Here is a 23,220-nt window from a genome sequence, read left to right as displayed (position 1 = left end):
GATTAGCTGCACAAACATACACATAGAAACTAAAGCCTATTGTACTATAGACTGGATATAAAAGTGTGAATGAGGTCTTTAGCCACAACAGAGATAGCATTCATATTTGCAAGAAGCAAGCACAACTTTGGTTTTCTGCTTATGCAGGTTCTAAACTGCCAGAAGAGTGGAAGTATTTTCTCTCTGACCAGGATCTGTTTCAGAAAGTTAGAGACTAAGACACTGGACCAATAGGTGCTGGTTGGTTTGTTTGTTCTGGTGAGTCAAAACGGTAGCATCAAAATCTCAGGAACGGTGATATTAAACGCTGAGCCTACTGTGAGCTCTGAAATGTATGGTCTCCATGCAGCCCCTTGTCTTACTTGTGCTTAAGATCAACTTCCAGAATAGGGAGTGAAACAGCAGCGACATTCATATTTTCCAGTTAGAGTCTTCATTAACTCCAATAATGATCATTCCATTGATGTGTGTACGCTCATATAACATAGTATTACAGCATTATGAAAGTATATTAGAATTAATTAAATTGTTCTTGGATCCTTAGCCCTTATTCTGTTATCTAGTTTAAAGTTCTTAGTTTTACTCATAGCTGGAAATGGATTTGAGGTTATGACTGGTTTTGTTACCTTGTTATCCCCCTTCCTTTGTCTAATTATTCCCCTCATGTTCCCTTCCACATCCATAACCAGGAGAGACTGTTGTGCCCATGGGACCAGGATAGAAGGCACACAAGGGAAAAGTACTACTTCCTTGGCATGCTCTCCTCTTTCCCCATTTCCCTATGGGACTCCAGCTCCACAGCTAGGGTGGGGAAAGGGTCCTAGAGATTGCTCTCAATTTATTTTCTTGAAGAGCAAGTAGCAAACAGAGAAAAGGAAGAAGAAAGGAAAAGCCAGCTAGGGGATATAAAAATACTTTAATTTTATTCATTGTTATCTTGCTGGTCTGTGCCTGAGAAAGGGAAGACTCTGTAACTTGTGTGGGAGCAGACCAAATACAAAAAGAATGTTGGATAGTAGTTATGCCAGATCAGACTAGTGGTCCATTTACTCCAGTATCATGTCTCTGAGAGTAAACAGTACAGATGATTAAGAGAAAGGTGCAAGAAACCCTGCAGTTGGTAGTTATGGTATAACCTGTTCACAGGAAAATGTTTCCTCCTAATTCCTATTAAATAAAGGTTGGTTTATTCCCTGAAAAATGTCAGTTGATATTCCTTCTAAAACTCATTCTCACACTCTTAATCCTTGTTTTGTGATTATAGATGATCCCATTATCCATATAAATGTTGACTTTTTTTTAAAATCCTGCTTATCTCTGGGCCTTAGTGATATCTTGTAGCAGTGAGTTCCATAAGCAAATTGTGCATTATGTTGAAAGCCAATAAAAGGAAACACTTTTTCAACTACCTGCTTTTCAGTTCCATTGACTGTCCCTTTGTCCTTGTATTATGAGAAAGCGTTGAGAGAAGTGCCTGACCTAACTTATCTATGCTACTCATTTTGTATATTTATCATGTCTTTCCATATCCATCTTCTCTCTAAAATTAACAGATCCAATCTTTTCAGTCTTTCTACAAACAGAAGCTCTTCCATTTCTCTAGCTGCTCTTGTTGCCAATCTCTGAATCCATTTTTTTCTGTAGATGAAGTAGTGTTCAATTCTAGTCACTCTGTGTGGGGGGTTGCCATTAACATATGTATTTTTTCTATATTATTCTCCATCCTACTCCTTAGTCATACTAACATTTTGTTTGCTTTACAAGAGATTTAATAGCTGTAACAACTCCACTTGATAGAAATTGATAAACTGTCCTCAGAATCCCCAAATTTTTATTTTTCACCTACATCTTCTGTTTGTCCGCTATCACATAGCAAGTCAGTGGCAAAGTTACTTAACCTGTCTAAGAACACAAAAGAAAAATTAAATTTATTCCAGAAAATGCCAATATTAAGCAGCTATTTTCTCTGTATACTGTAACTCCAAGGTAAAAAGCTACGTATCACAAAGAACAAGTTTCACCATCTTAATGATTACTTAAGAAAAGAGGAAAGTGCTTACCATTAGGGTAAAACACTTGGGGGGATGGGGTGTCGTAAATGAGTTTGAGATAGTATCTTTATCTTTAGAGCAGACAGCATAGAGGGTAAAAGCTGTTTTATATGCATCTTTTACACTTCAATTCATACAGTAAGTACATTTTTGACTAATTAGAGTGACAGGTAAAATATTACATACAGACTTTAAATATATTCACTGCACTAAAATACATACTTATTTTACACATATACACAAAACCGTATACCTGCACACACGGAGCCATACAGCACTTATTGGTATTTTTTTTTACATGTTCACAAAAAGCGTTAAAAGAATGTTATTCAGATTGGGGGGATAATGTTTACATGAACATATGAATTCTGACTTTAAAAACACCTGCATCAAAAAACCTATTCTAACTTCACAGATTTTAGTTCAGAAGGCAAACTTTATGCAAGTGTTGGGTGACAAATAAGCTTCATGTCAGCGACTCACATCAAGCAATAGCTTTTCAAGGCTAAGCATACAGCTAGCTGCTTTGCTAATGCAGTAATACAAAATAATGGCAGAAGGCGCCCAATAGCCTTGGTTAGATTCACTGTAAACGCTATGAGAGACAACAACCACAGAGTTAGCGAACAAGAGAATTTGCTCCATGTTGAAAAACTTTAAAGGAATGGGCTGCATATGTCTATTCCTGTAAATGCTTTCCCCAAAATGTGTGTTTTCTTTGTTATTTTTACCCACCCTTATGACTAGGGAGGGAGAAGGAGAGGGGAGGGAAGAGAGAGATTTTCTCAATATTGTATAGCTGGAACAACAAAGGGGTGTTCAACAAATGCTGCTTTATTTTTTCCCCCACAATGCTGCAAGTCTGCTATAGTCTAAGCAAACAGCATTTTTCAGACTGGCAGTATAAGAAGCATTTTCTTGTTTATATAAAAAAGTTAAATGGAAGAATATAAATCCAGGACAATTGACCTGATTAAAGCTATTGCATTTCATAATCTTAATTAGTCACATCTATTGAAAGATATATCCCTATGCTTTAGGCTTTTGTTTGAATATACAGTAGTTGAGATTTTACTTTCTTTGAAATTTGATAGGTTTGCCTATGGTAAAGATTATATACCACCTGTTAAAAAGCAGGTTCCAACTTTTATTTTAAATGAATATTTGACAATTTTGTTCCTTTATACAAAACTGCACATTCCCACAATAAAAAAAACTTAAGATAGATTTACTTAGTATTAGTTAGTAAATGGGCTCTGAATTAATGCAAAAACTTTTGCAATATGGCTGACAATGGGGATTATGAGATTTCATGGTCCATAAATAATTAAAACAGCACTACATAAAAAACAAGCAAGGATTTCCTATACTCAGGGTTTCTGGACTTGGTTAATTTGATCACAATAGAAAATATTATTCTATCGTGTGTATATGTTCTAAAAGGCCCCTAAATATCACAACTGTAATAATGTCAAATACTCTCACACATATAAAAGTACACTGACAAGTAAAAGTAAAGTATGTTCTTATTGGCTCTTAACCTACACCAACTGTTTAAACAAGGTGACATGGCTGATTCAGTTAGGATCAGTTTAACTGACTATTGGAAACGATCATCTTTGATGCATTCATACTAACCATGCACAATTTAGCAATCTGCCTTCAAATTACTATGCAAACAGACCTAATGAAAATGCGTATATTAAGTGATAAGAGTCCCAAAGACAAGTTTTTCTTCCCCTTCCTCCAGCTGCACCTAATCCTTAAAAGCACTATGTCTTTGCCAAAAAGGCACACAAAGACTAAACATTTATCTAGAGTATAAAATATTGGAGTATTAAATGAACACTACCTGTGTTAAATTCAAACCTTTTGCAACACTTTGCAAACAATAAACTATGTAAGAAAAAAAATGACTAATCCCACATTAAAAAATATCCCTCATTTTAGAAGCATTCATTTTTCATTGATTAGAGGGTCAGATTAATTAATTTGACACAGTTAATATTAACCCTAATATGTTAATTAACAGATTAAGTTTTATGATTTACTTATAAAGATGCACTTAGCCTGATTTCCTCCCCACACCTGATCAGCTACAATTCTAAATTTAGTAAATAAAAATAACTGACATTAGGCATTGGAATATACAAACCATATATTAAGAAAGGAAATTTCTCAACTATTAGTTGCAAATATTAATCTTATTATACAAAAAACAGCTGATAATAAAGAGGGTTTGCCTCACTCCAGAATGAAAATATACATTCTAGAGAGCAGTGCAGGATGCACAAGATAAATCAAATAAATAGCTATACTTGGCAATTTATATTCAAAGAGTAATCCAGTTTTCCCCAAATATGCAGACTGTTTGGATGATAAAAGCTGCAGAGAAAAAGAGAGAGAACACAGAAAAAGAGAAAACATATCAGCAGACTGCACCTCAGTCTCTTTAGCTGGGCTAGTCACCGTCTGTACTTCCAAGGAGCAGTTTGCTCTCTTGACCGCGAAGTAAAAGGGGTAATCCTTAGCCACCATTGTGGCTGCAGGAGCAACAGTTTCGGATGTCACAGCTGATTCTATCCGAGTGCAAAATTCAAAGAAAGCTGAGTCTCCCCTCTACAGTGCCCAACAGTTTAGTAATTGAAAGACCCTGCACTAGGCTTCTGAAAGCACAGCCTAACCTGTGCAACTCTTGGTCTCGAATAAGGCAGGAAAAAGACAAGCTCCCAGTGTCAGTCAAGAGTAACGCAACACAGCTCATTACTAAACTAAAACCCGCCCACTGGCCCAGGATGGGGGAGGGGAGTGGGGAGAAATACTCAGCTGAATCAGTGGAAAAAAGCAAAAATTATTGCAACTCACACAGTTAGCTACCAGTGGAAAACACTTAGAGAAAATTATGCTATTTTCAGCAGAACATTACTCCTCTTCTCTCCTACACCTTTACTCACCGCTGGCTATGCGTCATCAACGTTAAATGACACAAATATGAATTTTAACTTGACATTATCCCAGCTTGTTCCTTGCAGGATAACTTGCAATTTAATTAGTATCTATTTGTTGGGTCCTCCAGACGGTATAGTATTAACCATCGAATGCAGAGATTTATAGCAAGTAACCATAATAATGATTAACGAGTTTATTATTGTCCCAAATAAAATCCTAGTTTTATTGATTCCCTATGGATTATGTCAATTGAATTTATTTTATGTGTTGGGTAAAGGCACTAATTCCAGTCTAGCAGAACGGATGGGATTAAAAAGTATCATAACATAGCCTCACAGCATGTGATTTTTTTAGTTATTAGTCCACATTGTTGCTTTTTCCCGTTTGGCAGGGAGTAGGTTTGTTTTCTTTCTAATTATGCTCTGCATCAATTGTTTAGGAGAGAACTCCCTCCCCCCATTGTAGTGGACTGGGGAAGTGGAAAAGTACCTTTGCCTGATTTGTTATACAATAGGATTCAGTGTATAGGCAGCCAAGTGATTCTGTTTGATCTTTACTACAGTACAAAGGTAGTGAAAATTGCCTGAAAAGAGAAACAGGTTTCAGAGTAGCAGCCGTGTTAGTCTGTATTCGCAAAAAGAAAAGGAGTACTTGTGGCACCTTAGAGACTAACAAATTTATTAGAGCATAAGCTTTCGTGAGCTACAGCTCACTTCATCGGATGCATTTGGTGGAAAAAACAGAGGAGAGATTTATATACACACACACAGAGAACATGAAACAATGGGTTTATCATACACACTGTAAGGAGAGCGATCACTTAAGATAAGCCATCACCAGCAAGGGGGGGGGGAGGAGGAAAACCTTTCATGGTGACAAGCAAGGTAGGTAATTCCAGCAGTTAACAAGAATATCAGAGGAACAGTGGGGGGTGGGGTGGGAGGGAGAAATACCATGGGGAAATAGTTTTACTTTGTGTAATGACTCATCCATTCCCAGTCTCTATTCAAGCCTAAGTTAATTGTATCCAGTTTGCAAATTAATTCCAATTCAGCAGTCTCTAGTTGGAGTCTGTTTTTGAAGCTTTTTTGTTGAAGGATAGCCACTCTTAGGTCTGTGATCGAGTGACCAGAGAGATTGAAGTGTTCTCCAACTGGTTTTTGAATGTTATAATTCTTGACGTCTGATTTGTGTCCATTCATTCTTTTACGTAGAGACTGTCCAGTTTGGCCAATGTACATGGCAGAGGGGCATTGATGGCACATGATGGCATATATCACATTGGTAGATGCGCAGGTGAACGAGCCTCTGATAGTGTGGCTGATGTGATTAGGCCCTATGATGGTATCCCCTGAATAGATATGTGGACAGAGTTGGCAACGGGCTTTGTTGCAAGGATAGGTTCCTGGGTTAGTGGTTCTGTTGTGTGGTGTGTGGTTGCTGGTGAGTATTTGCTTCAGATTGGGGGGCTGTCTGTAAGCAAGGACCTTTCCCCCCCCTGCTGCTGGTGATGGCTTATCTTAAGTGATCACTCTCCTTACAGTGTGTATGATAAACCCATTGTTTCATGTTCTCTGTGTGTGTGTATATAAATCTCTCCTCTGTTTTTTCCACCAAATGCATCCGATGAAGTGAGCTGTAGCTCACAAAAGCTTATGCTCTAATAAATTTGTTAGTCTCTAAGGTGCCACAAGTACTCCTTTTCTTTTTGAAAAGAGAAAGGAAGTGTCAGTGGCCCTCTTGTTACAAGAGGAGTATAGGATCTGTCTGACAAAGGAGACAAGGAAAAGAATGCTGAGAATAGGAAGTTGTGGGAGGAAGAGAACACTGAAGCACAGTTTCAGACAAGGAGGAGGAATGCAATAACTTTATTAGTTATAGAGATACATGCGAATACTGTAATTATTTTCTCCAAAGCTTGATAACAGGTATTTGTGCCTTCAGAATGTAAGCTGTTTGTAGGAGTTACTCTTATTTGTTCAGCACATATTACCCACTATAGAGTGCTGTGTACAGCTATGGGGCTTTATAAATAAATAGTAAAAATAATAAGTAACAGAGAGGTTGTGGTCATAGTGTTAACCTGAGAAATTTAGCATTGTGCTAAGGGACCATATGCACATCCAGAAGTGGGAATTTGGTAGGGTGACCAGATGTCCCATTTTTATAGGCACAGAGCCATTTTTTGGGACTTTCTTTTATAGGCGCCTATTAAACCCCACCCCCATCCCATTTTTTCTCCACAGTTGCGATCTGGTCACCCTAGAATTTGGAGTTGTTAATTACTAGTACTCAACTAGGGCTTATTAGGACTACTAGGACATAGTGAGGGCCATTAGCTCATTTAACAAAGAAGCATGTGTAACATTGGAAGGAAAAGGAAAGAGTGATCAGCATAAGATAAGGTTACACCCTAGTAGTATGCTTAATCTATAATATGAACCAAAGGCACAGAATACAATGTGTAGGTCATGCAGAAAGCAGAGGACTAGTGTAGTTTATTCAGAAGATTATTGCAGAAGAGAACAGGCAGTTTTTGTCTATAAAATGTCATACACGCAGTTAGTGTTCTATAAATAATAATCTGATATATTATAACCCAAATAATTTACAATTCTAGACTGTAGAAGACAAAGTTGTAAAGTCCTCAGCAGTACTTTTATATGAAACACTATAAAAATATTTTAGTTTATGTAGAGACTCCATGTGTTACTTGCTCCCCAAATTACAGGTCATGATTTTTTCCTCTATGATAGTGTTATTTTACTTTTCAATAATTTGCGTTTACTGGGCCTCAGTGACATGTTTGGGTGATATACACCTCTTCTAATAACAGTTGATACAGTGTGAGCACTTTGTTCCTTAGAAATCAAGTATATCATAACCTCAAAATATGCAGTTTTATGCCAGTCTAAGAAGTAGAAGTCCAGAGAGTACTGCAGCTGTTGTGCTATCCGGTATCAGGCCTTAGAGGCCTTGATTTTAAATAATGCCTGTGTGTTTGTTTATGGGCTTGTGTGCTAACAATCAGCTTCACTTAAATCAATAAGACAAAGTGCCTTTCAGGAGTTGCCCTAAAAGACTCAGAGTTCTAATCCTATAAAATGTTTCACAACATAAGCAGTGTTTCATATAGGACAACAGTCTACTGGTTCAGGGATTGAAATAATGAACTCTGGTTTACATTTCCAGGAAATATGCCAGTACAAGGATTCTGCTTTTCCTCTACTGATCAGATTAGTGCACTGCAGTTTAAATAGCCTTTCATGAGAAGAGACCATTTCAGCAGGGATCCAGTATACCTACTGGTACAGGAAAGGGAGACTCCTATTAGTGTTTCAGAGCAGCCTTTTCATGGAAGGCTAGATAATTATTATCTGTCAAAATCCAGAAGAGGATTTTTCAGACCTCTCAGATCTTTGGCTATTCTGGCAGATATAGTAAAGTTTCTATATAAAAACTGAAATCTGGACCTATAGTCTATGAATAGCACAATATTTTATAAATTAAATCTACCAAGTCAACATCATGATGCTACAATTCCAAGCAATTCCCAGTGAGGGAGAGAATATGTACAGCAAAGGCTTGGAAAACTTTGTGGGTATTACTGACCTGGTAGCCAGTCAGACTATTTCAGTTTTCTGTGTGGTCCAACATACATTTAATTATATAAGCTACTACTAAATGGTCAATCACATCACAAGCCCACTTTATTTTATGGGCTTGTTGCTTCTCTTCCAAAAAGGAGGAGGACACAACAAAGTGTCTGTATGTTCCTCAATCTACTCTTGTTTGATCTAGGAAAGATATGCATTTTAAATATCTAGTTCACCCACTTGTTTAATCTTTTCAAACCCAAAGAATGTACTTATATTTGTATTTTTAACAGTATGTGCCCATTGTCTAGGGGCCATTGGACACATCCACATCAATTAAAACAATGTAAGCTAATAATGGCATTTCCAGTAGCCAGGCAACATTGTAAACACACTTCAAATCAACTGAAACCTGCCATAATGTCACTACAATACTGTATTCGCAAAAAGAAAAGGAGTACTTGTGGCACCTTAGAGACTAACAAATTTATTAGAGCATAAGCTTTCGTGAGCTACAGCTCACTTCATCGGATGCCGTGAGCTGTAGCTCACGAAAGCTTATGCTCTAATAAATTTGTTAGTCTCTAAGGTGCCACAAGTACTCCTTTTCTTTTTGCGAATACAGACTAACACGGCTGCTACTCTGAAACCTACAATACTGTATGTAATTCCTTTAAACACAAGTCTCCTTAGGCAAGAGCCTGAGTAAACAGAAGAGCATCACATTATCCCCTGAAAGTTAATTAACTTGGGTTCTGGTGAACCAACAAGGGAAACAAGCTCAAGGCTTGTAGATCCTCCACTGAGAATGAGGACTGTAATAGGAATAGGCCAAATCCCCTGAGATGGGATATTAGATGGATGGGATCTGAGTTACTATAGAAAATTCTTTCCTGGGTATCTGGCTGGTGAATCTTGCCCATATGCTCAGGGTTTAGCTGATTGCCGTATTTGGGGTCGGGAAGGAATTTTCCTCCAGGGCAGATTGGAGAGGCCCTGGAGGTTTTTCGCCTTCCTCTGTAGTATGGGGCATGGTTGACTTGAGGGAGGCTTCTCTGCTCCTTGAAGTATTTGAACCATGATTTAAGGACTTCAATAGCTCAGACATGGGTGAGGTTTTTCATAGGAGTGGGTGGGTGAGATTCTGTGGCTTGCGCTGTGCAGGAGGTCGGACTAGATGATCAGAATGGTCCCTTCTGACCTTAGTATCTATTAATCTATGTAGATAGAGCAAATATTTGAATTTAGGGAGCATTATGTAATACAACTACTGAACTAAAACAATAGGAGGGTACACAGGAAGACCGTGGCAGACCCTTAGGTAGCTAGGACCTAGACCACACAAGGTTTTATCCATTAAACATCAATATCGGAACAGCATTTGGAACCATGCAGAACACAGATACAATATTCTCAGTAATGCTCATGGAGCTGCAGAGACCCTTACTTTGTACACTAACTGAAATTGAAAGGTTGTCAAGAGTAGCTGTGAAAAATGAAATTTGAAGTCCATCTTGTACAGCAGAGCTATTCCTCAGTATCATTTGGACTGTTTTCAGAGATCAGCCAAATCACAGTTGACCATATCTATGTAATTCTCAATGGCTTGCACAAATTTCAACAACAAATGTGTAATATAGGGAGAAGCCAGAATCAATTAATGTATGCTCTAGTCTAAAATGTTCATTTTTGAGTCAACAAGTGGCGGACTAAGGTGGTTTTTTTTGTTTTCTTTTTGAGAAATCTTCTATATGAACTATAATATCAGGCTAAATTTCATGAAGCCATGAAGATAAAATAATCTGCATAAAATATTTAACTTTATTCCTTTATAAAGATTATATTAAAAAGTGAGAGATGTTAAATAATTTCCAAGGAGTGTAAAAGCTGATGTGTCTGACATTAACACAGCTACCAAAAATCACAAAGAACATTGATTTTGACTTTAATTGTGTACTATACATAACTCCTCAAAGCGTATAACATACCATTATTGTGATGTAAGAACATTCCTTAGGCCCCTATCCTATAAGCGATCTCTGTGGGTAGCTGCTTACACAGTCAGAAGGTTCCACCTGCACAGATCCCTATGGAGGATCAGAACCTTAGATTGTGAATCCTTGCATCAGGAACCAGTCCTATTTCATTAATCTGTAAAGTGCCATGTGCACCTCTGGTGCCACAGAAATTGTCATCATACCAAACTGCTATTTCTTAATACAGAAACTAGGAGTAGTGCTATGCATCAATCAATACACCATACTACAGTCACCCTAAAAGATCTCCAAAAACACCTTACAAACCATTTAATATACAGAACCACTTGAACGAAGTCAAGGCTGAGGTGGGGAGTAGTTTCCCACTAAACCACAGTATATGATGTCAATGGATATTTAACATCTAGGCAAAACAAGCCTTGAGTTTTAGGTCTGTATCTGAAAGATACTGAGATCTGAAACATACCAGAGCAAATGGTTCCAGAGAGATTAGCCATTCCACAACATATGCTTAGACCCCTAACCAATATGATTTCTACAAAAATTACATAGATATTGCATGTCACTTTTACATTTTTTAACCAAAAAAAGATAAGGTGATTAGATGGCACACATTAGGTTGGTGCACCTAGTCTTACACTTTTGGCGCATGGAATCCCATTTTTTCTAAACCAAAAATGAAGTTGAGTTTGGTGGTTTTATGCTACTCCATATTTATCGGCCAAACATAGGTACTAAATTATTTGTCAAAACAATAAGTCTCTGCTCAAGAGAAGTGTCCCTGTTTCCCTGTTTTATTCCTGTGGTTCAGGAATAAAAGTTACTTGTCAGAGCGTTGTAGGAAAGACTTACTGTGTTTGGCTCATGCAAGTGACACATGCTTTGGGGTTCAACCTAGACCAGTCACTGCCTGTCCTGTAATCCTAGGTGCTTCTGTGTTGTGCTGCTTTGGCTGAGCGCTCTGATGGCAGCAGCCTGTTTACACCCCGGATTGCACAAAACAGGTTACTCCTTGAAGGGGGACCTCAACAACCTTTCCAGGCTTGAGTTCTCACCAAAAATGTCTCTCTCTGGCATATTCAACCCCTCTGATTGTAGGGCCCATAAAACCTTATCAAGTTAGCGTCTCTTTTAAAGAGACATTACACAGCAGTTTAACAACTTAGCTAGGGTTGAAAAACCCTCCATTTCAATTAAACCACTGAGCTGGTTTATGGTAAAAGTAAAACAAGCTTATTAACAAAAGGACATAGGTTTAAGTGATATTATGTAGAAAGAATAAAGGTAGAAATGGCTAAAACAAACAAACAAAAGTAAAACATGCTTCTAAGACTCTTTGTTAAGTCAGATTTTAGTCTTTTGTTCAAAGAAAATTTTCTCACCGAAGTCTCTTCTTCCAGTATGGCTGGCCAGTTGTCAGCCAGGATCATAAACAGAGCTCAAAGCACCTGGTTAGCTTAGGTGCTCTCTGCCCCTCTTTACACTCCAGCAAACCTTGGAAACATATTCTTCAAAAGTGTATCCCCAGATAAAGTTTGTTTACTGTGCTGGGTGTAGACACCATGCTGACTGGTGTAAATGCCAAGATGGCTTCTCCCCCACTTGTGACTTTTTACAATGCAAATGATTTTCATGTAATCTCTGATACAGATGAATAGCCCACTGTTTTTGGCCACAACTGGCTTAAGATGATGGCTCCTTTCCTTAGCCTGGAAAAACTTGTTTATCAACTTTCTCGGATATGCCTGGTTTAAAACACATTTTAGTCAGATATTTCAAGCACATCTGTATAATTCTTTGTAAGTTAACTGTACATACATGACTCAAGAATATAGATGATCAATGAGTTATTAGTTTTCCTGTGATGTAGTGCATGCCACCTTTTATACAGAGATGGCCACACAGTGTGTGAGGTGCACTGAGTATGCTAGGTCTGACAACAGTGGCTGACAAAGAATAGTGAAACACCCAGAGGACTCCATGCCCCCCAGTGCTATCAGTCACTCAATTTCACAAGTATTAAATTAATCCATAATACTTGCAAAAAATAAATTAATATTACACATTGTTCTAAACATGTAGTAGTGTAATGGGGTCAGCACCCACCTCTCCCAAGCACCCGCCCCCCTTTCCGGTCAGGTGTGAGCCTGCTTTTCTTTCAGTTTGTACAACAGATGGCACCCACCTCTTGTAAGTGCCCCCTGAATGATAGTTCTTTCAGTGAGTCTTCAGTGATTCTGCCCTCTGTTTGAGTCATAATGTCTGTAGATGGAACAAACAAACCCTTTCCAGGGTATACAATTTTTACCTTCCCACCAAGGCTTCCTCCCTGGAGACACTGCCCTCCTGTAACAGTCCAACAGTCCAACCCATCGTAGTACCCTCAGTTAGCATGTCCTTTTTGGCCTCCCTCCCTGGACTCAGTCTTTAACCAGACTAGCAGGCCCGTCACTGTACCCTTGCCTGATCTGGCTAGGTTCCAGGCTCAGGCCTTGCTTAATCCCCTTAGCTATCCAGGAGCTCCTCCTTAGCTCCACGGTCTTCAGCATCCCACCCTGGACTCAGTCTTGCCCATATTGAGCTGCCTGCCATCCTGCTACTCTTCCAGCCAGCCAGGAGCCCAGTTTTCCCTATTCCAGCTCCAGGCTGCAACTGACTGTACTATCTCTGCTACTCCTTTTCATGGGGCCCTTCTGGCCACTGATTGGCTACTCCAGCAACCCCTCCGATTGGCTACATTTCCTGCACCCACTTTAGGCTGCCTGGAGGACTTCTCCTCTGCTCTTTTCTGGGAAGGGGTGGCCTCCAGCAGGGGGCTTCCAGACCTTCTCCACCCCATCGCAAGTAGGAAGAGATGATTTTGTCATCTTGTGCTAATAAAAAGCATTTAAGAAGCCAGGATATTGAGCAATGACACAGAGATCTGAAAACTGAACCTAAATACTTAAATCTGGAAAGCACAAAGGGAGGGAGAATCTTCAAGCTATATAAACAATTTTTTGGTTTTTGGTTTTTTAAAGTACAGTTGACAAGGAAAAAAAAAAACCCAGTAAAAGCTGAATTCAGCCGGAGGAAAAAAAACTGGAAAATAGAGTGTTGAAGATTTCTCTCTTTTTTTTTTTTTTACCTGATCTTTGCCAACACATTCCGGTTGCCTTTAGGCAGAAATGCAGAATATGTGATTAAACAAATATTTTGAAAAGTCTACACCCAGAAGTTGATTTACTGTCTTCCTGACACGCTGGTATTCTGACTGCTTAGCACATTAAAATCCAAAATCTGCTTTGTATAGCTGTTTTTGAAAGATTAAATGAACAACAAGAAATCTGTGTATATTACTAATGCTTAATTCTTCTCTTTATTAGAAATAGTACCTCTCTAAGGACAATCGGGGCTGTGTAAAGGACACTTGATTTCATTTTACAGTAGCAAGACCTAAATCAACAATTCTCTACTTGGTTTTGGTCTATCTTTTGGCTGTGTTGCACAATAACTAGCCAAGCACTAGTAGCAAAGATTCAGTCTCTCTCTCATAATCTTTCTTGGATTGCTGCTGGCAGAACAAAATTAAATGCTAATTTGCCTGGATGAATTTCATTCTCAAGTGATTCAAGTTTGGGTCAGTTTTTCATTTTAATCTGTTTCTTCCTCCCCTGTCCTCTGCCTTATAGAGCAGAATCAATCAAATCTAGACTATAAGCTTCCTGATTAAAGTCTGAGAGAAAATATCTAGTAGGGTGGTGGTGTTTTTTATCTTGTTTTTTCTTTCATGTTCCTAATTTATAGGAAAAAAATAACCAAAACATATATGTTACTGTGAAGGTATTCATATGATATGAATTCCAAGCGACTAACCACAAAGCTATTAAAAGGTAGACTATACAGAAACAGTTACAAAACTGCATTATTGTTTTTAGATAGACACTATTGTTCCAAAAAAATAAAGGGCACACAGGAAAGAAACATGATAACTGTAAACAATAGGGTTGCTTTGTTTATTTTTTAAAAAGACCATGTCGTTATTTAACACACCTTGGTTCTCATCCTGATCTCACTTACACTAGCGTAACTCCATTGGCTTCAATGAAGTTATTCCAGATTTACACTGGCAGCAGAATCTAGAACAAAATCTTTCTTTAATATAACAAGTGGCTCAGAGCAGCAGCATCTCCATATAGCTCTGGGTAATGTTCTAGGCTATTAGTATATTATGTTCACTGGAAAAGCTGCTAAGGAATACAAATACTTATGTAAGTTACAATGCACAGAAGTTCTCAGAAAAAGACTGAACAAGTTAAAATCCCTGGTAGCAACATAAGGAATGTGTATCACAAAAAGCAGCATAGTTTGGTAGGAAATGGGACCCACTTACTTAGCAAACAAATTACTCTTCTGAAAACGTTCATCAGAGTAAGTTACCATTCCAAAATTACTAGTATAAATTAATCTAACTAAAGATGCATGCATATATCCTCCACCACATATATATAGAAGCATTATCTTTTGACTACATCAGTTTCCCTCTGCCCATTATAACTCCTCCCTGGAGTAATCTTAAGGTAATTACACCTTTGGAAAAGGAAAGAAAGTTTCCCTCCAGCAGGTCAGTTTAAACACAATTGTGGCCATTTGAAGCTGCTCAGAGTTTGGAATGTAGAAAAAAGTCCTGTCAGTGATGTTAGTAGGTAGAAAGCAGATAGATTACAAGATAAAATTTAGAATTCTAAATATAATAGTTCACATTTTAAACTACTGAGCGCTTGATTAAAAGCATTGGTGGTTTAGAAACAGGAATAAAATATGATTAAAGGATAAATAGTTAAAATCACATTACCATTTAAAAAACAAAACAAAAAGGTGTCTTAAAATTTCATGGGCTGAGGCTATTTCTAGTTAGGCCCTAATCCTGCAAAGGACAAGCACAGAGCAATGGAACTCTGCATGGGAGTAACTACGTATCTATTTTTGACAATGTGCAAGATCAGGACCTAAATTTTGATCATTCAGACAATTTTCTAAAGACTGGCTTTGAAATGACTTTCATCTGTATAGCTTATGTAGGGATAAAAATATTGCTCATTTGCCCTCATGGCCATTACTAAAACTGGCTGAAACTGATGGAAATTTCTCTTGAACCAGAAATCCTGAAAAAAAATATTTTTCAAACACAGACGCATCAAGTATGCTCCAGCAACATGCAACTGTGAAACCAACAAGAATATCTGTTTCAGTCATCAGCTGCTGGGACTTCCAGAGTTTGCGGCTCCAGGGCAACACTGTTATATGGACTACACCAGAGCTTCCAGACTATGGGCTAGCTGGCTCCCTGGACTGCTTGACTCCTGAGTGGGCAACATGACAATAGGCATGCCTAGGGAGCCAGGTGAACTTGGAGTCTGGAAGCCATGGGGTCCCCACCCTGGGGCAGTCTCCATGGTGGGGCACATGCTCCCACAGCAAGATGAATGCATCTGTCTACTTGGGTTGAGGAACATACTCCCAAATACAGTGTAGACATACCCCTGTCAGGGCTTCCAGGACTGCTAGGCTCCCAGTTCTGCAGCTGGGAGCTTGAAAGTCTCGTGGGCTTTCAGGGTCCCAGCTCCACTGTAGGGAGTCTGGAAATCCTGGAAACCTGGCATGTTGGAGCTTACCCAGAGACAGAAAACCTGGACTCCCAAACAGTCCACCAGGCGAGCTGGTCGAGAACCAAGTGGCTTTCCACTGCCTGCAATTCAATGAGAATTCTTCAAACCAGACTCATTTTCATGAGACATTTTGGGTTTAACAAACCAGCATTTCCCAACACTGGAAAATTTCCAATCAGCTCTAACAATTACTTGGTTTTTGTAGCAAAAGATGCCCTGACCCAAACCAAGTTTAAATAGGAGTCTCCACTGGCTTCCAAGCTCTTCCGTGCTTACTATTCCAAAGTGCTACATTCTTACCTAGAAGTGCATTTCAGTTGTGCTGGAATGGGGGAGGCAAATCCTCTATATACATACTGCTGTATAAACATATATGCATTTAATAAAGCACTTTGGAATGAAAGATGTTTCTTTTTAATTTGAATATACTCTGTGGAACAATCCTGCACTGGGAGGGAAAAGGACAAGATGACCTAATGGGTCTTTTCCATCTAACTGCTCTGATTATAGTGAAAAGTCCTGAGAAGTTAAAGGACAGCTGAACCTGACAGCATTTACAGAGAACTGTGCATACACACAGAATTTATCCCTGCAAAGATAATAGAAGGCTATTTGTAAAAATGGCCAGATTTCATACATTGAAACTCCTTTCAGGTTTGACCTCCTGCAGCTCAAGACTAATGATGGCCCACTGAGAAAATTACTAAGAGTTTCATGCTTCTCCACCCTTCTCACACACTCAACAATGCAAACTAATTACTAACCATGGTGGTCCCTCACTAGGGAATGTAGAGGGTGTGGTAAGGCAGGATAAAATGGCCCCTTTCACAAGCTACATTTATAATAAAGAAGTTGGCTGAGTTGACTTAATATACATATTTTGGGAGTATGTTCGTGGGGTAGGGGGATTGGCTTGATTTATTAATTTAGCTTTTAAACTGTTTCAGAGTAGCAGCCGTGTTAGTCTGTATTCGCAAAAAGAAAAGGAGTACTTGTGGCACCTTAGAGACTAACAAATTTATTTGAGCATAAGCTTTCGTGAGCTACAACTCACTTCATCGGATGAAGAGAGACTCCATTTCTTTTAAACTGAGTGTGTCACGTTCTGTTCTGATTCTGTTCCAGATCATGACGATGAACACAAATACAACTGCCCTTTGCTTCGTTTTTAAATTAAAAGTTTGACTTCATAGAGAGGGAATGAATGGGACCTGCCTGTATGATATTTAAGAGAGATTAAGTGTTTGTAATTTAGACAGTTATGTTAAATTATAGACTCAGGTATCTAGTCTTTATGGGAGGAGACAGAGAAGGAGCAGGCAGAAGCTCCCTGTTGTCTGAGCCCTTAAACAGTGTTATTATTTTCTCTGCAGGAAATCCCTGCATCTAGCCCAGTGGCTCTCAACCTTTCCAAACTACGGTATCCCTTTCAAGAGTGATTTATCTTGGGTACCCCCAAGTTTCACCTCACTTAAAAACTTACAAATCAGATATAAAAATACAAAAGTGTCACAGCACACTACTACTGAAAAATTGCTTACTTTCTCATTTTTACCACATAATTATAAAACAATAAATCAATTGGAATATAAATATTGTACTTACATTTCAGTGTATAGTACACAGAGCAGTATAAAAAAATCATTATCTGTTTGTATTGACTTTGCCAGTGCTTTTTATGTAGCTTGTTGTAAAACTGGGAAAATATCTAGATGAGTTTATGTTCCCTCTGGAAGACCTTTGGGTAACCCCAGTGTTACAAGTACCTCTGGTTGGAACCACGTCTCTAGCCCAAGGTGTTTATATTAAGATACCAGAATAGTGATCCTCAGAGACTTTGCTACTATATGTAAAAAGAAAAGGAGTACCCGTGGCACCTTAGAGACTAACAAATTTATTAGAGCATAAGCTTTCGTGAGCTGTAGCTCACGAAAGCTTATGCTCTAATAAATTTGTTAGTCTCTAAGGTGCCACGGGTACTCCTTTTCTTTTTGCGAATACAGACTAACACGGCTGCTACTCTGAAACCTGCTTCTATATGTGAATGTATGGGCTTTGGTGTGTCTGGGCAAGGGGCAAATGAAGAAGGGATTAAAAAAATCAGGAGAAGAAATCACTATCCATTAGTCCATATTATTTGTTAATGTTTTTCAGAAAGAAAGTTAAATGTAAGAGGGAGCATGATCTAGTGGATAGGACACAGGACTAGGATTCTGAAGTGGGCTCTGTTCTGAGCTTTGCTACTGTTCTGTTGTGTAACACTGCCAAGTCACTTCCTCACTCTGAGCCTCTGTTCCCCCTTTCATCCTTTGCCTGTCTTGTCCAGTACATTGCCTCTTTGGGGCAGGAACTTTTGTTTTCTATGGGTCTGTACAGTGCCTAGCACAATAGGGCCCAAATTTCTGTTAGGGCCTCTAAGTACTACTTAATATAAATAACAATAGCAATAGCAGATGTTGAGTTATGGTAAGGACAGTAGGGACACTGCGCCTGATCCTGCTTCCATTGAAATTAATGGCAGGACTCCTGTTCCCTTCATTATTGCAGGATCACATCCCTAAAAAATATTTTATTTGCTTAACTGCACTAATTATAAAGCATGTTATAGCTTTCAGTGTTCAGAGATTCAGTTGACTTCTGCTGCTCTACTAATCTTTGCCTCTTAGTGCAATCCTCTCTTAGTCTTGTGAAGTTCTCACGAATTACTGAAGTGCAACCAACCTTTCATAAAAAAACTTTATTATTTTTACAAACTTTATTTTACAGTGTGTTATTACCTTGTACTCCAGGCAGCTGGTATACTCAAAATGCAAATAAAATAAAATATTCTAAAACTCCTAAAATATAGCATCAGCTTTTTGCTTAGTTTCCAGATCAGAAGTTAAAAAAAGAAAGCCCAACCCATGAATTATTTCATAACAATAGTCCACTATTATTTCTTTTAATAAATACTTTTGTTGCCAATCTGAAATTAGGTATACAAAGAACATCCAAGTTTCCTGAGTTTAACTACATTGAATACAAGCCCAAACGTTAACTTTATTTTTTTATATTTTTCTGAGCCTGGCCTTTCCTTTGCCAGATTACAGCCAAAGCAGATGCCAGCAGTATTTCCCCACCCTGAGTTAATAACGCAAGTTATTTTGGCCTAGTTTGAGCAAGGATTATAAAATGTTCACGTCCCTTTTCAATGTGGACCATCTTTTTCCTCATATAACCTTTTTATACACACCTAAGTGTAGAGGTATGGTGTGTATGTTTTGTTTCTTTATCTTTTTTTATTGGAGAAACTTGTATAAAATAGGAACACAAGTAACACACTCATAAGGATGAAATATAAAGTAATTCACATCAATGTATTTTCTCATTAAGGACTTGATTCAAAAGCCCATTCAAGTCCATGGAAAAATTTCCCATTTACTTTAATGGGCTCAAGGTCACAACCCATACTAAACCGATTCACACTATATATTTCCACTATGAGCAAAAATCTCAAACTACAACTTGGTCCACAACCAGACACAAATGAGGGCAATCTGAGATGTAAGCCTCCAACCATGAGCACTCATGTAACAAAGGCTATGGCTACACTACAGCTTAAGATGACATAAATTGTGTTGCTCTTGGGTGTGAATTAGCCACCCTGAGCGACATAATTTATGCCAATTTAAGCCCCAGTGTGGACAGCACTATGTCAGTGGGAGAGCTTCTCCTGCCAACATAGCTACTGCCACTCGCACACCAATGCAGCTGTGCCGCTGTAAACTCTCTAGTGTAGCCGCTCTAAGCCATCAAGAGAGAACTCTCCCATCGGCTTAATTACTCTAGCCACCACAAGTTGTGGTAATTATGACATAGCGCTGTCCACACCAGTGCTTAAGTCGGCATAACTTATGTCGCTCAGGGGGATGGCTAATTCACATCCCCGAGCAACATAATTTATATCAACTTAAGCTGTAGTGTAGCCATAGCCTAAGTACTTTTCTTGTAACCAGCAATACTCCCATAGCTCTGATAATCTGGGATGGGAGAGCCCCATGCTTGCTCTTGAACACAGGTTTCCATGAGGCAAAGTAGTGCCTTCCCATTTGAATCATCATGAAATGAGCATTTGGTATGGACTATTTTGTTTGTGATGGTCAATTAACCCACTTTAAAAAAAATTTACTATCTCCATGAGATCTGAGCTAATAAAAAGCAGATAAAAATCAAGAAGAAAATACCAACCAAGCAATCTCTTATATTTTACTGGAGATGGAGCTAAAAATAATACTTGTAAATTTGGCATCACATCAAGTAATAGACGTTTCCTTGTGAAGATCAGATAATGTATCAACAATGATAGAACTCTTGTACTGCCAGTTCCCATTGTTTTAGCTTTCTATGATCATGGAAATGAGCTTGATTGTAAAAGTTTTCTAAAAGCTTAACAATAGGACAGAATTATATCTTCTTTTATGTTCAATAATATATTTCCTTTATTCCTTAACATTCAGCAACAAAACAAACACTACAAATTAAAAATGGGAGATGATAGTGAAACTAACACCACCATCAACTCTCATCTCCTTCTTGATCTTTCAACTTCTACCCTTGTATTTGCCCATCACAGCTTGATGGCAATACAATTTATTGGAATAGGCCAATTTATGCTCCTTGACCAAGAATTAGGAGGGATGGGGAAGTAGGTTTCAGAAATTCTTTATCTTTCAGCACCAATCCTTAGAAGTTATGAGGTTTGCTTCTTTTTGAGGGCAAATTGCATAGAAATTACCCATAGAACAGTAATTTTAATACAAGATTAAATAAAGAGAGAGAAGATTGTATTAAAATAAAATAAATGGTTTGCTTAACATGTAAATTTATGCTTCTCATAAGCTAAACTAGATAAGGCATTCTCAGCTTAGTTACAGACAAAAAAGGTAAAGTGAATAGCTTGTAAGAAAAGGAGTACTTGTGGCACCTTAGAGACTAACAAATTTATTAGAGCATAAGCTTTCATGAGCTACAGCTCACTTCATTGGATGCATCTGATGAAGTGAACTGTAGCTCACGAAAGCTTATGCTCTAATAAATTTGTTAGTCTCTAAGGTGCCACAAGTACTCCTTTTCTTTTTGCGAATACAGACTAACACGGCTGCTACTCTGAAACCTGAATAGCTTGTATCTCCCGAAAGCAATCCCCTATATGATCCCTGTGATCATCCTGTCAGCACTATTCTGCTGTCTAAAAAGAGATGAAATGTCTTCTTTCCTCACTTAATATCCTTATAAGCCCTCAGTACTGATCCAGAAGAACTAGCCCCACTTTCCAAACCAGTTCTTTCCAGTTACCTATGCACACAGAAGGGTTTGGTAGCCATTTTCAGAGTTCACTTTCCGGGAGATGTTCCACTGAACATGATTAGTGGCCATCTTTCAAAGGCTTAACAACCTGCTTCACTTTTTATCTTTCAGACTTCCTTTAAACAATTATTTCCATTGCCAAGAAATACAGATTGTGAGCAGGTCCTCAAACCTTCCATCATAGATAGCGTAGTTTCTTAATAGCATAGATGGCAATTAAGCAAAACTGCCATTAAGGTAACATTTCAAATAGATTACATAAAACAAAAATCACTCAAAACATTACTTAACCTTAAAACGATAATAATAAGCACATCACCACCACATTGACACACATAAAAATGAGCTGTTCTACATATACTTACGAATTCAGTTATTGAATTCCTGCCACAAAGTTTGACAATAAAGTATGAGTTTAAAACTACTGATTAAGCTAGAAAATATCACTACTTTTGTTTGCCAATCAAGTTCTGGGAAGGGTGGGGGCACATCTTGGCTTCAGGATAAGGAAATTGAGAGGAAATGTGAGGTTTATCACTAGAATAATCTGTCACACAATTTAATCTCCCTCTAAAAGATTATAACTATATTTTAAATGATCATATGGTAATATTATGCTATTTTTTACAATATTTACAATGATGTTAAATGGTTTGTTTTTGACAAAATGTGCCAACTTTAATATGGTTCTAATTTTTCAGCTACCTCCGTAACTTAGTACACCCAATTTACAACTGATTTTTTAAGTCAAACCTTTTTATTACCAAAATACACTTCATTTATTCTTAGTATTCCACATATGGATTTTTCACCTTGAGATATAACATCAAGACAAGATTCTTCAGACAAATATTTTGGCACACATTCTAACTTCATTATATAGACTTACAATTCAGTGTTTTTTGCTGATGAAAAATAGTAATAAAGCTTGGCATACACAGTTTGAATCTTCAAAGCTCTGTACACACAAGCTTATTAATCCTCACAAAACCACTATAATGTAGGTAAGTAAGCATAATGCAGGGTAGAGTGAAAGAAATGGAAAAAACTTAAAAATGAACCAAAAGCCATGAATTCTCTTGTTTTCATGATGAATGTTAAACAGTAGGCATGTCGTAGTAGCAGAATACCTTGATTTATGGAAACAGTTAGAATCACTTTCTCACTTGGTTAAAAAAGTCCTTTTCATTCCAACAATACAGCCATAGAATTCTTGAAAATATGCTATTCTAGTGTTAGGTAAATTCTTATGCCTGAATTTTGCATGTCATAACACATCTTTGGTAAAAGATGGCCAGATTCATTTCCATTCTGAAAACAAATATGCTCCAAATATTCCACTATTAAATTATCATATACCTTGCCAGAGCACTACAGAATGGAACAGAGACAATACCATGAATTATCATACCATATTCTTTAGAAATGTCTCTAAAAAAATGTCTGCCTGATGTGTGCTAGTCAGCATGGCTTTTGAGCACCTTAATGAGGGAAATTATCAAAGGGCTCATAATGCTTCAAAGGAATTACACAAACTAAAATAAGAGCTGATTATTCAATTGGACTTAAATACTAATGACATGGCCAAAAATAATGCAGAGCCATGATGTATCCTTCAGATTTTATGGATTAC

The 23,220-nt window shown here is 38.0% G+C and overlaps 1 protein-coding gene across 7 annotated transcripts in view; it reads right to left on the bottom strand.

Moving 5' to 3' along the window:
* The window catches only part of ARHGEF3 (Rho guanine nucleotide exchange factor 3), a 298,685-nt gene that overhangs the window by 77,771 nt on the left and 197,694 nt on the right, over positions 1–23,220 (bottom strand). Inside the window, exon 1 of one of the 7 annotated variants that reach the window (XM_038408893.2) lies at positions 4,494–4,880. The exons of 5 other annotated variants lie outside the window; for them this stretch is intronic. In XM_038408893.2, coding sequence (XP_038264821.1) covers positions 4,494–4,589 — 96 coding nt within the window. In that variant the 5' untranslated portion in view covers positions 4,590–4,880. Of the gene's footprint in view, positions 1–4,493; positions 4,881–23,220 lie in introns of those variants that run through there. One more of the 7 variants, XM_043520027.1, reaches the window with a different exon arrangement.

This window comes from Dermochelys coriacea, chromosome 7 (assembly GCF_009764565.3).
Source record: "Dermochelys coriacea isolate rDerCor1 chromosome 7, rDerCor1.pri.v4, whole genome shotgun sequence".
Lineage (NCBI taxonomy): Eukaryota > Metazoa > Chordata > Testudines > Dermochelyidae > Dermochelys > Dermochelys coriacea.
The sequence above is the reverse complement of the archived record's forward strand: the minus strand, read 5'-3'. Positions and strand labels throughout refer to the sequence as shown.